Source organism: Diachasmimorpha longicaudata, chromosome 1 (assembly GCF_034640455.1).
Source record: "Diachasmimorpha longicaudata isolate KC_UGA_2023 chromosome 1, iyDiaLong2, whole genome shotgun sequence".
Lineage (NCBI taxonomy): Eukaryota > Metazoa > Arthropoda > Insecta > Hymenoptera > Braconidae > Diachasmimorpha > Diachasmimorpha longicaudata.
The window spans coordinates 1,724,045-1,741,725 of record NC_087225.1 but is presented as its reverse complement, the minus strand read 5'-3'; the positions used below and the strand labels follow the sequence as shown (position 1 = coordinate 1,741,725).

Here is a 17,681-nt window from a genome sequence, read left to right as displayed (position 1 = left end):
GTTAAGTGCATTCTTCTTCGCCACATTACAAATTATGATCACATAACAAGGATAATATCAGAACTCCGTTTTTCTATAATATTTTTATTCCGTAATAAGTTTGATTTTCAGCGCTGCAGCGCTAATTGTTCATAAATGCGAGCATCGTTGCGGCTCTATTTGTGTTTGCGGGAAAATTATCGCAATGAAAATCTAAACCAATGCAACTTTTCTTCTTTTAACCATATGTAATTCTTTCTGGTAATACCTAAAATACTGTATAGATTTTTGTGATATATACACCTCGATCTGAAATATTCAACACGTCAATCAGAATCATATAAAATCAAGACTGCCAATTTGTAACATAATTATTTTGTTTGAACTTTGGAATAACTTCGAAAAACCATTCACTAACCAATCACAAAATTAAATTAGGAGGTTTCTGAGTTTTGGACAGTTATTGATGAACATCTCAGAACCAGGGAAAAAGAACAAAATTATTTTCACCACTTTTTAGGTAACATTTGATATTTTTTCCTAGACTTTCAATTAGAGCTACGAAAGTTCATCTCTCTTCTAAATCCAGAGATGAACATCCATCCTCTTCGCTATTTTTTTCATGTATGAACAAACTCAAACAGGAGTAAATATAAATTTTATCGAAAATTGCTTTACTGTACAAAACATATTTATTTCGTAGAATAATTTATAATGACGTCGACGATGAAATTACTTTGTCTCTTAAAAAATACTTTATACAAGCTTCACACGTTTTTGTTTTCTGTAACTGCACATACTCTAAGATAATGGGTTCATTTTAGTTAACAAGAGAAAAAAAATTAATGTTCTTACCCATTACCTGGAATCAGCCACATTAAAAATTAGTAACCCAATCAACAAATGACACACGTTGACAGAAAAGAAAAGTCTGCATTTTGACAATGTTACTACCATTAAAAAATCCATAATTATCATGAACCCAGTATAAGTACTCGTCAATATTAGACAAACAATAAAAAGTGTAGATTCTAATGCCAAATTTCTGAATTGGGTAAGAAAATAAAAATTGGTATGAGAGGTTCTTATTGTTTTTATATATCTATGCGTGGTCGATACTGTAGCCTCAGAGGTGGATCCCGGAACCTCCATCGTGTCACGTAAACGAATTTCAACGTGTGATCTTTACCTAGGAGTTCGTCATTGCACAGTATATCAATCTGAAAAAATTCGACAATTTGTAAAATTTGATTTTATGTAAGGAGGTATGTAGGGAGGTAAATGATAGTCTCAAGAATTTTCACACAAGCTATCACCTCGATTAGAATCGTAAAGCTCGGTATATTAAAAACATAATGTCAATTAATTACGTAATACGGATTATAGCACGCGTTCACGGTTGTTGACCAGTGGGTAATACACGCAAAGGAGTAAATCAGTAGCGAAGTGGTGAACCGAGTTAATTCACTTTTGTGTGTTGAACATTTTTTGATGAATATCTCGGAATCTAGGGAAGACAGCAAAATTTTGATCACATTCTCATTTTCTGGAGCTGGTCCGTTATTAAATTTTATAGATGACACAAGATTTAGGTGAAAATTAGAAAAGCGCGAGCTACCTCGCCACCTATCACTGAGGCTAATAAGGAGGGATGGAACCGCCACTCTCCCAACTTCATTAAAAGGGCCGCAAACATCTCCTAATAAGGAAATTTCGGTCTTCACAGTGGTAAAGAGGGAAGTTTGTAGAAAATTCGTCATTCGTCAAATTCAACGGTGGATCATGGTTTGCGCCTACATCATTATCTCTAGGGCGATGAATCCCGATTTTGTAGATTAGAGAATATGAAACGGGTGCTTACATCGCGATATTTTTCCATGCCATTGAGAACCTTTTTGGCGATAAATTTCTTGAGGTGAGTGATGGTTGCTTGAGCTGAACACCTGATAAATCGGCGTTTCAGCGTTTTCAGACTTGCATTTATACATTCGAGGCAAACATTGACCTGAAAAATTACAATAATGTATATTACTATTGCAGTGAAAAGAAAGAATAATCATTTTAGACACCTTGAATTCATTGGATAAAGAAGGAGGCGATCGACGTTATTGGACAGAAGTGATGAGAATGATACTTTAAGCATTATTATCTTTTTCCCTTCGTCTCTACCCATACGATTGATAGTATGCTTTCGAAGCGATTTATTTCCGCACGATTTCAAAAATGAAAAGGTAGATATGCGCGATGTGATTTAGTTATGATACTGACATTTGCCGGGGGTTTAGAAAGGTAAATTTAATCTACTAATAACAAAATCCAACTAAACAATGAATTTTCTAACACCCACCGGACTTCTGATGCTTTCATATCATAAAAGCTATGATCATACCAGATTTTAATTCCTATCCCAATTTGTCATCAAATTATTGAGTATAGAATAGTGAAAATATAAAAAAAGGAAAAAATGGCAATTTCTCGCGATGTTCGGACCAACGGGGACACATATCTTCATAGCTTTGTATGTTGCCCACTGAGACCAGTATTTTGGGGAAAAATTGAAATTCTTGCAATAGTTCTTGAGAAACGAAATTTGCAAAAGTTACTATATCTCAGGAACTACGAGACTGATCGAGCTAAAACGACGCATAAGTTGAAAATTCATATTTCTAACTACAAATTTTACCGTGATTTTTTACAATTTTGTCAAAAGTAATCTTCATAATTGCGAATTTTCCAGCACATGCACACAGACATGATATAAAAAAATTTTTGTTTACGTTTCATAAGATACAAGATAATTTGCAATTGAAATTAAAGAATGGAAAAATCGATCAAATACAAGGCTTTCATTCGAAAACAATGGAAACATGTTGGCCATTGTGGAAGGATTTTCCTAGCTAGAAACTAAAAACAAATTATTAAAGAGCTTATTCGCTGAAAATTTTCTCTGACTTGAAAGAAAGTCTTGATACATTTCGTTTAGAGTAGTATGAATAATGGAGTCGTTATTGACTTTTACCTGCTCATCAGCTCTATGATAATCGGCTTCTGCATGAGCATCAGCAGAGGATTTCTCATCCTGAACTTCCCCAGCATTTGGTAGTACGTCTTTAGGACAAGCAAGACCTCTGGCCCTGTAGAATTCTCGTTCCCGTTTGATTTCATCTGCAGATGAGTCAATAAGAAAGTGAGAAATTATTTAGTTGAAGGCCGTTCGACGATGACCAGTTGCAAAATAAATAAATAATAATAGGTCAAAAATAATACATAAGACATTCTTCGAAAATGGAATGATAATTCCTCAATAATCGGACTTATCCGCATGCTGTGCAATATTTACCTTAATCTAAAAAATATATTGTTATCTCATAATTATTAACATTTATAAACATTTCCACACGATTAAACTACTATCCTGCACTGTCCATTCCATAAATTAATGTAAGATCAAACATTTTTTTCATCTGATGGGAATGGAATAATTTCAAAACATCGAATGGGTCTCGGATAAATTCTGAAAATTTCTAGGATTCAAGAAGTTCACCTTATATGTTCATGTTAAAGTAGTTCTACCCCCAGCTCGGTAGTTTAACGATCGATCAAAAATAATTGAACTTGTTTTCCAAACGCTATCGAGTTTTCTAAAAATTTTGTGTAGTTTCAATAATTTTTAAATTTATTAAAGAATCGAGCTACCTTAAACAAATCCCTATGAAGTTGAGATCTATAGAACAAATCTCTTTTTAGTTTGTTATTTTTTAAGATGCTAATGACTCGACAAGATGCAATGTTTTTTTTAAAGATAATATTTCCCACTTGTCATAAGCCATCAATTCAATGGGTAAATATATATTATGAGTTATTTATCAGTTATGAATCCAGATGAAAGTCAAGAGTGTTTAAGTACTTTCTGATTTTGTTTTCGATATGTGAATTGAATAAACTGTTTTTTGTTTGCATATTATCAATGTTATTTTTGAAAATGCTAGTGAAAACAGAGTGTTCCATTGACACGCGAATGCAATGGATCATTTTGAACGGGCATCCAACAATTCACGAATGATTCATTAATTTTAATTCGCCATTATCACCATTAGCAGCATTATTAGTTAATTATTCAGTTTGGAATATTTCAACACAAGGTATCATTTTAAAAAATTAAAATCGAAGAATAAAATATTACAATTGGAAATTAATGTTAGTCAATCTCGTGAATTCCCGTAAAACGATCGTCAACTCTAAATTGATGATGGAAAACATTTTTTAATTACTGATAAAAGTTCATAATCACTGAAAATATTCGTTCTCGATAACTCGAAAAATAGCCGTTCATTACCAAAACAAAAAAAATATTGGAATCAAACGAAAAATGGAGCCGAGATAAAATTCTCATGGATTCTCTCACACTGTGGAATTGAGGAAAATGAAGCTGTTGGCAGACTAGCGGCGAACCCGACATATGATTTATCGGATAAATTCCCCGTTCCCTATACAGATTACCGAAATCATTTTGAAACAGAGGAATGCTCTAATACAACAAACATGATCCTAGCACAAGTAACAAACCCTAAGAAAAAAGGCGCCAAATACTTTCAATTATACTTTAGACAATTTTTACACCACTGGTACAAGCCATGTAAATTACCCAGGCAATCTATTGTGGTGCTCCCCAAATTTCCAAATGTTAAGAAACAAATTGTTAACTCGACTAAAGAAGTCTGTCTACACTTCTCCTTATACACAGAATAAATTTGCAAATGGAACAGGCTTTAAGTATCTAGAAATAATTTGTCAATATTTGAAGGAATGTAAATTAGAAATTGAGCATTAGCTTGACAGTGTAAATCAATTGTATGTACATATCTTAACACTTTAAATAATATTGAATAAAAAAAACTGGCAAAATAGATACGGAATTGAAATTTAGTAATTTTCTTACTCTCTTGTAAGTCAGGAACGAGTTTGTAAACAATATCCTGCATCGTTCTGTCGAAACTTATATACTGAAGTGGATGTGATTGATGAATAACAATTTGGCATGTTGGACACGTGCTCTTTTCCTCCAGATGTTTGACAAGACAACTCTTGCAAAATGTGTGGAGGCACTCTGTAACTGTTGTTGCATCTATCAAATAGCCTCGGCATATTTTACAAGTAATGTGGCTATTCAATGTCTTTAGTTTAATTCTTCTCTCCATGGCACCTGTCAGCACCATTTAATTGCTTCACAAATTGATCTGTAACGAGGACGAGTACGTTAAAACATCTGTTGAGTTCCACCCACACCAACTCACTGACAAAAGAAATTGGATTACTTTGATAATTCAACTGAGGAAATTCTGATGATCATTTGCAGCAGACGTGAGGGACTCGTGGCAATATGGCCCAATGAGGTATAATTTCATCAATTGAACTACAATTTTTTATGCTGTTAAAGAGGTTATTGTTTCTAACCTAAATAGTATCAGCCACGACAGCTCTAGTTGTCAATGAACCCAATAATATCGGCTCCATAAACACAGAAGTCTTGTTGTGTACGACATTTTTTCCATTCGCTGGAATCGACAGAATCGAAAAAAATACACTGCAATATATAACTAATTTTGAGGTAAATGTTGGATATAAAAAACAAATGTATTTGTAAATGTGACTGATGACAACAAAACTGACGGATTGGAGCGACGTCTTGTGGTGAAAGGGGGAAACACTGACACAAAAGCGAGGCACAGGCTCCTTGGAAGGGGATGGGGTGTATGAGGGTCTCCCATGGGCGAAGAGTCTAATGGGGTGAGAGGTCAACACACGAGAATGGGGAAAGAGGGTGAGACGATACGACGTATTCTAAAAGTAGGTCTCCCACTTCAGTACATTCAAAGATTGTTCGACAATTGCCGAAAATTTCATAGAAAAGTCGAACATGTTTGGCATCGTATTTTTTTGGTTAATTTACTTATCGCTTGTTCTTGAAAAAAAAAAGATTGAAAAATCAAAATTTAAAAGAGTGTTTTATGGGGGAATCAAAATTTTCGTTGTAGTCAACGATTAAAATCTGAATTTTTTATTATTAGACGGAAAAAATTAATGAATTTGTGGAAACTTCGTAAAAGATAATTAACTATTCGAAACAGAAGTTCTGTTATTTGTTTAGCAGGGGGGAATTGTTAAGCAGGCAATAGTAGTTATGCTACTGTAGATGCATTATTGAAATGTATGGGTATATTTTAGTTGCCATCAGTAAATTGATGGTGAGCTTTCGAATGGTTCTTAATTTATATCTATGAAGAATGTATATTAATCTAAATAGAAAATGAGGAAGAGCATATAATTCGTTGGTTACACAATATTAATTTGTTTGTTTCTAGAATTTTCCGTATTTTATTCAAGTGATTATGATTGATTTTCAATTGCTTATGACAGAGGACATAAAAATATCAAAATGTAGGAGTTGAGGCAAACTACATCCAGATTCTGCTCGATTGGTAAAGCAGTTTTTGAGAAATTGTGACTTTTTAATATTTCGTTTTCCGAAAATATCTTCAAAACTAAGGTATCCAGTGTTTTCTCGTTGCTTCCAAATGGAAGCCTTGTCTTTGATGGATTTTTCGACTCTCTAATTTCAATTGCAAGTTATCTAGAATGCTATGAAACGCAAAAAACGATATTTTTTATACCACATCTGTGTGTCTGCTGGAAAACTTCCAACGCTTCTTTATCCAGCGCTGTGTGCATGGCCTGGAAAATCCGCAATTATGAAGATTAATTTGGAGAAAATTATAAAAAAATACGGTAACATCTGTAGCCAAAACTCTAATTTTTAAACTTATGATAGCTATCATTAACTTTTACTTTGATGCGTCGTTTCAGGACGATCAGTCTAGTAGCTTCTGAGATATAGGAATTTTTGTAAATTTTGTTTTTCCTCAATATCTCAAAAATTTTGTTTTTTTTTCAAAATACTCATCTTAGTGGGTCCTACCTATATCGACCAAAATATCTCCATTTTTCGAAAATTATTTTACCAAAAAATAAAGATAGCGAGTTGAGTTTTGTACATTTGCAGCTCTCGTAACATAAAAAGCTGCTATTTTGAAAGGGTGCAATCGGCCAGGGGGTTCCACAGAAATAACACCTTTTGCGTGAATGTCTTTCCTCAAATATCTCACTCAATACATTTCTATGTTTTGTCAAATTACTCGGCTCAGTGGGCACGTTACAGAACTATGAAAATACATACACCTGTTGGGAACCGAAATCGCGAGATATTGACATTTTTCTGTTATTTTATGTTTTCAATATTCAATACTCAATAATTTGATGAAAAATTGGGATAGCACGTTAAAACTTGGTATGTTCATAGCTTCTGTGACATGAAAGCATCAGGCATCAGATGGGCACAATCCGTCGGGTAGTTGTAATACACATTGCGAATAACAACCTTTTCATTTAAAAAATAAGAAAAATAATAATAACGCGTAAAGTATCGTTAGTTGCCTTCTAGTTACGTTTAACTATGAAATCTTATCGTCACAGTTACCACCGAAAAATTTAATGGAGTTGTTATACTCGCTCATTACTTTGAAATGTCAAGTCTTGAAAATGATTAATTCGCACAGAAAAGTGATTAAAACACAAAAGTATAATTCACATGTTTATTGAATCTCATGATTTCCGATACAACATTACACATTCTACGAATTAATAAACATCCCCCCCCCCTTCCCTATCCACTTCATAAATGCTGATATAAAGTCTACCATACTTTGTCACATAAAGTGCTGATAACTGTTTAAATATCTCATAAATCCCTATATACAAATTTCCATCTAAATCGCCATCAACTCATTACCAAACTTAAATATTTTATACAATTTCCAATAACACCTGAACTTAACAATATTTATTAACCACGAGTCACTCTTTTTATTCCATAACCGTAAAATAGACATGATTTATAATAATCTCGATGGACAATTTACAGTGAATAAATTATTTAATTACTACGTTACTTGAATTAACCATAATTTATACAATTGAATGAGTGCTTGGGATTTTCCTAAGAGCAGATTTGTTTAATCCCGTTAGTGTAAACATAAATTATTTTTCATAATTTACTCCACCGGGTAATATAAAAAGTCATCAAAAACGTATTGTTTACGTATATACCTGTTACCTAAGACGAATTCAATAGTGAAGTAACAAAGTGCAACAGAAATATTCAATCTTCCATATTTTTTTGTCTATAAAAATTATTTTTATCATTTTTATAAATTTATTATAAATTCAATTCATTGTATAAAACATTCACATGTCAGGAAAAGTGATTTTCTGTCATGTACATGTAAATCGTTCATTTGTAAATCCATTGATTGAACAACATACATCACTTGACTACTGAATTTAACATCTGTTGCATCTTATAAATGATGACGTGAAACAATATAAAAATTGACTAGTTACAAACACAACATCATTCCGTTATTTGACACCAAAATTCTACAAAAAAATTATGCATTTACGTCTTTTACAAAAATTCGTCTAAAGGCCTTTGAGAATATAATTTTATTATATTGTCTCGATTGATAAAAGGCACTTCGTTGATGGCACATTTTTTAACAATTTACAATTTAAAATCCATCAGTTGGTATCGAAGATGTCATGGGTTGTGCCATGGATTCTGGTAAAATATTTTCCTTTCTAATGGAAATAAACAATATGAGTCATTCATGCATCAATTTCAATCTAACGCTTATCAGTAACTATTAACAGACGATAAAAAGGAGTGACAGAGGGGATACACAAAATGCAATGGACGTACTAATAGTTTAGATGATAATGTTCATAAGTGCCGTTGATAAAAATAATTAAATTCCATAATTTTTACCTGACTGGCTGTGTGGAAGCCACCACAAAACCTTTTAACGTATTTGTGGATGACTAAAAAAATATCTTCTATAAAAAATGTAGGAATTTCGGTTATAATAAGCTGCGAAATAAGGTGGCACGTCCACAAATCACACAGTCGAGTCACCACCACAACACGTCAATTCATATTTTTACAATTTCATCTTTAGTCATTTCAAAATTTTTTTGCTTCGGTAATCGGAAGGTTCCGGGTTCGAATCCGGCGATCATCCGGGTGTTTCCGGGTCTGAACTATCGATTTTTCCAGTAAAATTTTCTCATGAAATTATGTCGAGAATAATTCTGGTTGCTGTCCTACACCCGTCCTAATCGAAAATTCTATCCAACAATTTTCTGTGACGTCACAAGATGTGGAACGCTATATAAATTTACCGTCTTACGTTTGAAAAATAATTGTCGTAAGAAGGACGGCAAAGTTTAATATTTACAAAAAATGTAAAATGAAGAAGTCGCCAGGAGCCGAAGAGCACCCGATGCCTAATAGGAAGGTCCTGGGTTGAAATCCCGGTCTGGACTATGCATTTTTCCAGTCAAATTTTCTTATAAAATTATATCGAGGATAATTCCGGCTCCCGTCCTGCCTCATCCAAAATCCTATTCAATAAATTCCTGTGACGTCACAAGATGTGGAACGCTACACAAATTTATCGTCTTACATGTGACGTTGTGTTGAATCCGGGTTCGATTCCCGACCGTATTGAAGGAGACATTTTTCTCTCCAATTCTAATTCTCTTCGATTTTTTTTTAGAATGACTGTGTTGTGATGAGTTTGTTTGTGTTGAATGTGTATGTGTCTACTTGGTTTTTCACTGAATTGTTTTGTATTAAATTTGTTATGTGCAATATAGACAACGTTGACTTTTACACGGATTCATATACGATATTATAAACTCTTAAGGCACAAACTTCCCTTTCGAGGATATCCGAGAACCTTTACAATTTGATAGAGACGAACTATAGATTCGATATTCAATGTTGAAATTTAGCAAGTTATTTATCTGAAAAAAAATGTTCAAAATTCTTGAACATGCAAAGAGATTCACTTTACATTTTGTCCGGAATTATAATTTGTTTGAACATTATTTATTTACAAATAAATCATTGAAATCATTACTTAATTTTCATTTATAGGAACAGGGATTTTTCACTTTTTGTTTAGATTTTACGGATTTTTCCTATTACGATTCAATATTGAGATTTAGCTTCTGACCTGCGAAGTTTAAATGCTAAAATCATTCTGAAATAGCCTACTCAGGGTTAAATAGGGCTGAAATGTAATCATTTATACTGGAGAACAGACACAAGAAAACTAAAAAAAATTCAAATACTTGAATATTCTCAGCGAATATTAATACCGATTTCACATTCGACTTGACCCATAACTTCATAGTTCTTAATATTGTTTTCGTACAAAATATCTACTCGACAGTTTCTGGTTGAATTTTTGTGGTGAATAGTTTAAAAAAGTACCTACAAAATGATCACTTTCTGTTCGAAATTTTTTGAATTTGGCCGACTCGGCGTGGCTAGATGAAGCATTATGAATTACAATTTTTTTTACTTCAATCACTGGACAGGTTTTTAAATAAACATTTTTTTCTGTCAGAAATCGCATCATTTGACACAACCAAAAACAAATTGAAGCGATTAATCCTGTTTTTTTCCAGGAATAATAGCAAAAAGTTAATAAATTTACATAATTACAAATAGTGACAATGGAAAATATACATTTATGTATTAGCTGTCCATACAATGTAATCCGTCAATGGAGATTATATACTGTCAAAAGAAAAGTTGTCCGATTTCGACCATACGCCCGACCATTTTCCCTTCACTTGACGTAAGTCATGAATCTACATGATTGTTCTCCAGAATTTTTACGACAATTTTTCTTATCCGTTATTAAAAAATCAGCATCAATGAATAATGATGAATGCACGGTTTACTGAACATTCTAAGTAAAACCAAGAAATGTCATTTGACGTAACTACTTGGATATCCTCCATCTGAGCCTTTTACAGCACATTAACTTTTACCAGAGACTGTCACGGCAACAACCTTAACGTCGATATTACCGCCCTTCTATGTTACCATACCATTAGTGAAACCCCCATGACATCCTGAATTATCATAAACTTTATCTTACCTAAACAATAGACTGAGATATGCGCTACTTGTCAATACTGATTCATAATATTTGGCGTGTTCATTTGCGCCAGTCGATAATCATTCACACTTGTTCCTCACTTATCTTCATTTTCTGAGTCCTTCATGCATACACGCAGTTTCGACAGTCGCTTATCCTCTCATATCCTATATTTTACATAGAGTTTTTCAACAGGTACGGAAACTGCTCTTGACCATCCTCGTCGTCGTCGTCCGGTAGATTGGATTCCGCACTGGATGGCGGTGTGTCCAGCTGCGGTAGTCCAAGGTCCAGGTATTCCTGGAAGAGACAAGGTAAATATTAAAAAGCACTCTCCGCTGATGGTAATATGGTTGGGCGCAGTGCTAATGCATGCTGAGTACTTGAGGTCAGTGAATAGATGTAACTGGATACTGGAAATTTGTTTAATAGGTTGACTTACTTGATTGGATGTTTGGGCGAGGATTTTGTCGAGTCGATCGACTATTGCTTCGAAGTCAGGCCTCTCCTCAGGCAAGTAACTCCAACAGTCTCGCATTAACATGTATCTGGAAAGGACGAAACGATTTTTATTAATTTCCGGCATTTTACTTCTGAATCAAACTATTATAATCATGATTTTTTTATTTGCTCATTTTTGTTATAGTTCAGGCGTCGGGGTTTTTTCAGTCAAAATATTCCTACAAAAGGTTTTTCTGCTTCTTGTGTTTATATGAATGTTAAAGAAGGGAAAGACGGAAAACTCTCCTCCAAATTCACCCCAGAACCATTGTTTAAACAATTGAAATTGGCGATTTTATCGTTTTTATTTCATACTTCGATAAGTTTTGTCAATAGAAAGAAAAACATGGATGCAAAATTATTCCTTGTAAAATTACCAACAAAAAAGGTCTGAACATTTTTTTTATTATAACAATCAAATCAGAGATCAGGTGGAACCGTAGAAAAATTATTTGTAAAAGTTCATACTACATTCAATCATTCCCGTGCCACCGTCCTTCATACGGAAAATAAAGTTAAATGAAAAAATTATTATTATTATATACTGCTACTCAAAAAGTACGCATTTTCACAAAAATTTTTATGAAATAGTAGATTACTATTGTCATTATTATTACAGCAATTTTTATTAAATCGTTTTCCAAAATCAAGGAATTCTTTGACACGTTGGAAAAGATAATCCACCGTTCAGGAAACAAGTTCTATTATACTGACTCTGTATGATTTTTTTAAATCTTACTCTGGCAATTAGTTGAAAAATTTGCCAATTGAAAATATGCCAAGGCAGCGTATCCGATCAGTAAAATACCGACCCGAGGGTGGAGCTACTTCAAAGCCTTTACCCTTAAGGAAGCAACTAAAGTTACGAAACATCTACAACATTAATTTCAAAACTGTATTTCGTTCTCATTTTCCCCCAATCGAGTTCAAGAAAATCTAAGGGAGGTGTGTTTCACCGAATATGCCAGTGCACTTACATATTGAGAGAGCAGCAGGGTGGAATCTCCATTCTACGGCCCGTTTTCAGCCACTGTAGTAATTCCTCAACCGCAGATATGCATGGGTACGGTGTAGCGCCAAGAGTCATTATTTCCCACAGCAGAATTCCGTACGACCATCTGAAAGAAAAATTCGTGAGAATTAATACCTTCTCCGAATGAGTCAGCTTTCTGATATGGAATACTAGAAATGTAAAAAAAAGAAAAAGGACAACATTTCGTGACATTTGCACCAACGACTATATATATTTTTATGGCTGTGTATGGTGCCCACTGAGACGAGTATTTTGAAATGAAAAAATTTTAATCTGTTGGATAATCTCAAAATCTTTAAAGTGGCCAATTTACTGCTAATTATTCAAAGATATTTACCATAAAAATTAAACAATAAATAGTTGAGTGAGTAGTTGAAATGATAACATTTTTTTCTGGTTCGTCCACTAAATTTTCTTATTACTGAACAAAATGGACCATCTCCAAACCCGCAAAGTGACAATTTTGCAGCTATTTGTTTAAAGATATTTACCGTAAAACGTCAACTAAAAACTGGCGAGTTAATATTTTAAATGACATAATTTTTTCTAGCCAATTCATTAAATTTTTTCATTCTCGTTTTACTTTCAGGAGATTATTGAAAAAACTATATAGAATATAGGAAAAAATACTTACACGTCGGACTGAGTGGTATAAACCCGATCGAAAAGTGCTTCCGGTGCCATCCATTTGACCGGCAATCTTCCATCAGTAGTTTTTCTGTAGTAATCATGACAGTGGATATCCCTAGCCAGTCCAAAGTCCGCGATTTTGAGCACATAGTCCTCCCCAACGAGAACATTTCTCGCAGCCAAGTCTCTGTGTATACATCGTTTGCTCGAGAGATAGTCCATTCCTCTGGCGACCTGGAAAGCAAAGGATACCAGGTCCTTTTGCGTCAGAATTTTCTTTTCCGGAGGCATCTCTCCTATCGTCGGCTCGTAACCCGATGACGGCCGATGTTTTCTCAGAAAATCACGGAGATTACCGTGTAATGCGAATTCGACGACGACGTAGAGAGGTCCTCCTTGGGTACATGCACCAACGAAATTTATTATGTTTCCATGCTTTCCAATCATCTTCATTAGCTCCATTTCAGAGACCAGGTCCATCATTTCTGCGTCTGTGTGGCCTTCTATAAGTAGAATATAATTAATAGCTGGGTGGAATTTTAAGGATTATTCGGATTAATCGATTCTCCATATGATTAATGGGTTTCGCATTTGTTTAGACTTTAATTGCAATGATTTTGGCTTAAACAGAAATACTGCCACGATAATTCTTGCATTTACGAACAAGTAGTATTGCAGCACTGAATATCAATCTTATTATCGAATAAAAATATCACAAAATATTATCCTTAGTATGTGGTGATAATTTGTAATGTAGGGAAGAAGAATGTACTTGAGTTGCACCTGATGGTACATCACTAATTTTGAGTAAAGTTGACTCATTCGCTGGTCGTGTAGTCAATAAGGACTTTAAATTCACATCCGGATATTTAGTTGACTTATCTGAAGATACTAAATGTAAGAGTAGTCAAACATCTATCTTTGATTGATTAAGAGGCTATTTTGAAGGATTGTTTATCATCACACCTTCTCATCATGTCAAATCCATTATTGGTATTTAATAGTGATTAGTATAAGGACTCATCTTTTTGAAATCAGAGCTGTGGTTCTTTTTGTATGAATCGGTTTCCACCTTTTTGATTAAATTAGGAGCATCTTTTAATTGGTCATTGGAATTTAATTATAATTTAGGTAGAGATAGATTTATGTGAAGATTTTCATTCCTTCGGAATTAAAATTCAGTCTTCAAGGAGGTAAATGATTCGAAATATAATTCTTCTTTAATGTAGGGGAAAAATAAATGTTTTCCTGTAAATTAGAACTAAATTCTCATAAGCAATTAAAAGGTTCTTCTCAGTTATGCGAAACAGTAAAACCTAATTCATATAATAAAAACATTATCTCTGACTGCGAAAAATGGAGTACATGATCCATCATATGATGATCATATGACCATCTTAAATGAATTGAAATTTCCTACCCACTAAAACATTGACTTTTGACATTTTTATTTGTCCATCATTTTATGCATTATGTTTATTAATATTTTATAGCAAACAAGGACAATATCATGATTCCGTTCTTTAGTGACGCTTTCAAACACTAACAAAAATAATTCTTCTGCGAATTAAACATTATTTTCCGATCATTACTTTACACATTATGTAAAAAACTCTCTACCAACCTTTCAACATTTTCACCGCAACGACATTTGGAATTCCCGGCTTTCCAGTTCTAGTCTCAGCAATCACAACTTTTCCAAACGCACCCTCACCCAAAGATTTCCCCAGTCTCAGATGTTCCCTTCGCAACTCCCAGGCACTATCCAACGGTAATTCATATTCCGAAATACTTCCTCCATTGCTATCTTCAGTGGTCATCGTGGATTTTTGTTTTTCAATTTTAACCACAGGCATCAGCAACAACTCCTGCACATTCTGTGCATTCACTAAATTCTGTTTCTCCACGATAACTTTTTTTGTCCATTGAGTGACTACCGCAGCCCTTGCAGTCTCGATTGCCAAAAGTTTTTTCATCTTCTCTCGCTTTAAACGCTGGAAAACATAAATTACGACGACGACACCGATGGCGAAGAGTACGAATAAAACAGCTGCGAGAATGTTCACAGCGAGTGCTGGAGGTCGAGCTGTCATCGGTACTCGCGGGGGTTCAATACCTATAAATAAATTAATCAATAATAGTAATCATTATCAAATGAATGTAATATGGAAAGTGTGACAAATGATGATGTCATAAAGAAAATTAGCCAAGTGTATGGTAATTAGTAATGAACAGAAGGTATTCCCGGGCAAATGAGTCAAACGCCGAGTTTCAGATATAGTAATTTTTGTGAACTTGATACTTCTTCAATATCTCAAAAACTACTGCAAGGATTTCAATGTTGTTTTTTTTTTAAATAGTTGCCTCAGTGGGTCCTATATATATATATATATATCGATCAAAAGATCCACCCTTCTTCAGGTAAAATTTCGAGATATCGCCGTTTTTAGGTTTTGTCATCATAAACGATCTGAAGATCCTAAATTACCAAAAAATAAAGATAGCGAGTTAAAATTTTGTAAGCGTGCAGCTCTCGTAACATGAAAAGCTACTATTTTGAATGGACATAACCGGCCAGAGAGTTCCACAGATATTATACCTTTTGCGTGAACATCTTTCCTTCAATATCTCATGAACCGCTGGGTAAATTTCAATTATTTTTCCAAAATACCCGTCTTAGTGGGTGCCACACAAACCAATGAAAATATGTATACCCGCTGGTAGAAAAATCGCGAGATATTGCTATCGTTACGTTTTTTTATATTTCCAGTACTCTATACTCAATAATTTGATGAAAAATCGGGATGACAAGTTAAAATTGAGTCTGATCATAGCTTTTATGATATGAACGCATGAGACGTTGGAGCGGCTCAATCCATCGGGTGGTTCTTATAGAATTTATCGTTTTGTTGAAGTTCATGTTAATAACAGATTAAATATATCTTTCTCAGCCCCCTGGCAAATGTCAGTACCACAACTAACTCACATCGCGAATATCTACCTTTTAATCATATTATCAATCGAATTGGTAGAACTGAAGAAAAAATAATAATAACGCGTAAGGTGTTCGGTATGATCCCCGGATAAATAAATAAAAGACATGTACAAAGTTAGCGTCAATGAGGACAAGTTTAAAAATGCATGGAAAGACCCTTTCGCAACCCCCTGAAATTTCCAATAAACCCCGCCCTTTGATGAATTTCCAGAGCCTTTTGCGTCTCAAGATATTCACAAAAAAGTCTACAGATCCGTTATAAACTTCTCTAACTTTAAAATTTCGCTCCTGAAATAACAGTAAATGAAAGACCAAATGCCTTTTAAAAAAACATCAAAGTAAAACTTACTCTCAACGACAGATAAATATGCACTGCTAAACGTTTCTCCAAGTGTATTCTGTGCGATGCAAGTATACCAGCCATCGTCTTTCTCCGTGACATTGTATAGTGTCAGAGTCTCTGGATTCTCCACTCCATCTCCAGTCTGCGATAAAGCCGACAATTTATTAACCAATTAAACCAAAAAAAAGACAATTCAACTCGAGAACAACACATACATGCAACTGAGAGGGTTAAGCAACAATAAGAGACGACTAAGGACACGTAATTTATCCTCTGGAGAAGACCAGACATGCATGATTATTTTTTAATTTTTTTTTTCGTTGAAGCATGCCCACCTGAACCTCGACTCTTAAGCTCGTATTCATAACGCTGAGAAGGGACTCGTGACGACCCCGGTACCACTCGAGATGACGATGTGCATTTGATAATATGACGCAGTTAAAAATAGCGTTGCTTCCAATGAGCACAGTAGTATTTTCAGGAGCTGTTGTCAGGATTGGCCGGTGCTGAACGTTTTCTAGATTTGGAGAAAAAAAGAACCCAACCACCGATATTACCGTGTGTTGAAATTTTTAAGGAAAATAAATATGAGTGAGAGAGGGATTGAAAGCTTCAGAGTTCGAGAGGAATGAAGAGTATTCGTTCAGACAATATTTGTCATTCGTTGGTTATAATGAGATGTCATAATGAAAATGTTGAATGACAATTTTAAACACAAATGAGTTTTTTATGTTTGGTAATAAATGTTAAGAAATGTGAAGTGTTCAATCTTTCCAGCCGCCAAATATCGATCAAGTTCTTGAATACGGTACAGTGAGTAGTCGAAATCGAAATAGTTTTCCCACGTAGTACCGATCGGGAGAAATTTTGCAATAATCTAGTGTGTTTGACCATTACTTTTTTACTAATCGATTATCGAATGATCGATTGTTTAAATGATCGACTATTCGTTTTCCTGGTTTGTTTATTCCTATCCTATCGCTTATAATCGAGTGATCGATTATTCAAGTAATAGATTATTCGATAACTGACTAATCGGTTTTGCGATTGTTGAATTAATTGATTAATCGATTATTCCCTTTTCTGATTTGGAAGATTCTTCTGTTTTTATCGCTGACAAGCGGCTCATCG

At 34.2% G+C, this 17,681-nt stretch overlaps 2 protein-coding genes across 4 annotated transcripts in view; both read right to left on the bottom strand.

Annotated features, from left to right (window-relative positions):
• Positions 1-652: 652 nt before the first annotated feature.
• Positions 653-5,659, bottom strand: LOC135166324 (polycomb group RING finger protein 3). Of its 2 annotated transcripts, none has more exons than XM_064128429.1 (5): positions 5,295-5,659; positions 4,919-5,216; positions 2,999-3,144; positions 1,841-1,984; positions 653-1,199 (listed from the first exon to the last, which is right to left on the bottom strand). In XM_064128429.1, exons 2-5 carry the CDS (start codon positions 5,193-5,195, stop codon positions 1,074-1,076), a joined length of 693 nt encoding a protein of 230 aa, XP_063984499.1. In that variant the 5' UTR covers positions 5,196-5,216; positions 5,295-5,659; the 3' UTR covers positions 653-1,073. The 2 variants fall into 2 exon arrangements, with proteins under 2 accessions (XP_063984499.1, XP_063984509.1); XM_064128439.1 differs by having other exon boundaries at positions 5,434-5,659.
• Positions 5,660-7,614: 1,955 nt separating this feature from the next.
• Positions 7,615-17,681, bottom strand: part of LOC135166298 (fibroblast growth factor receptor homolog 1-like) — a 65,334-nt gene continuing 55,267 nt past the window's right edge. The window contains exons 5-11 of one of the 2 annotated variants that reach the window (XM_064128426.1): positions 16,886-17,067; positions 16,557-16,692; positions 14,837-15,328; positions 13,217-13,715; positions 12,527-12,667; positions 11,491-11,596; positions 7,615-11,348 (exon numbers count right to left, since the gene is read on the bottom strand). In XM_064128426.1, coding sequence (XP_063984496.1) covers positions 11,223-11,348; positions 11,491-11,596; positions 12,527-12,667; positions 13,217-13,715; positions 14,837-15,328; positions 16,557-16,692; positions 16,886-17,067 — 1,682 coding nt within the window. In that variant the 3' untranslated portion in view covers positions 7,615-11,222. The remainder of the gene's footprint in view (positions 11,349-11,490; positions 11,597-12,526; positions 12,668-13,216; positions 13,716-14,836; positions 15,329-16,556; positions 16,693-16,885; positions 17,068-17,681) is intronic. The other variant, XM_064128427.1, reaches the window with a different exon arrangement.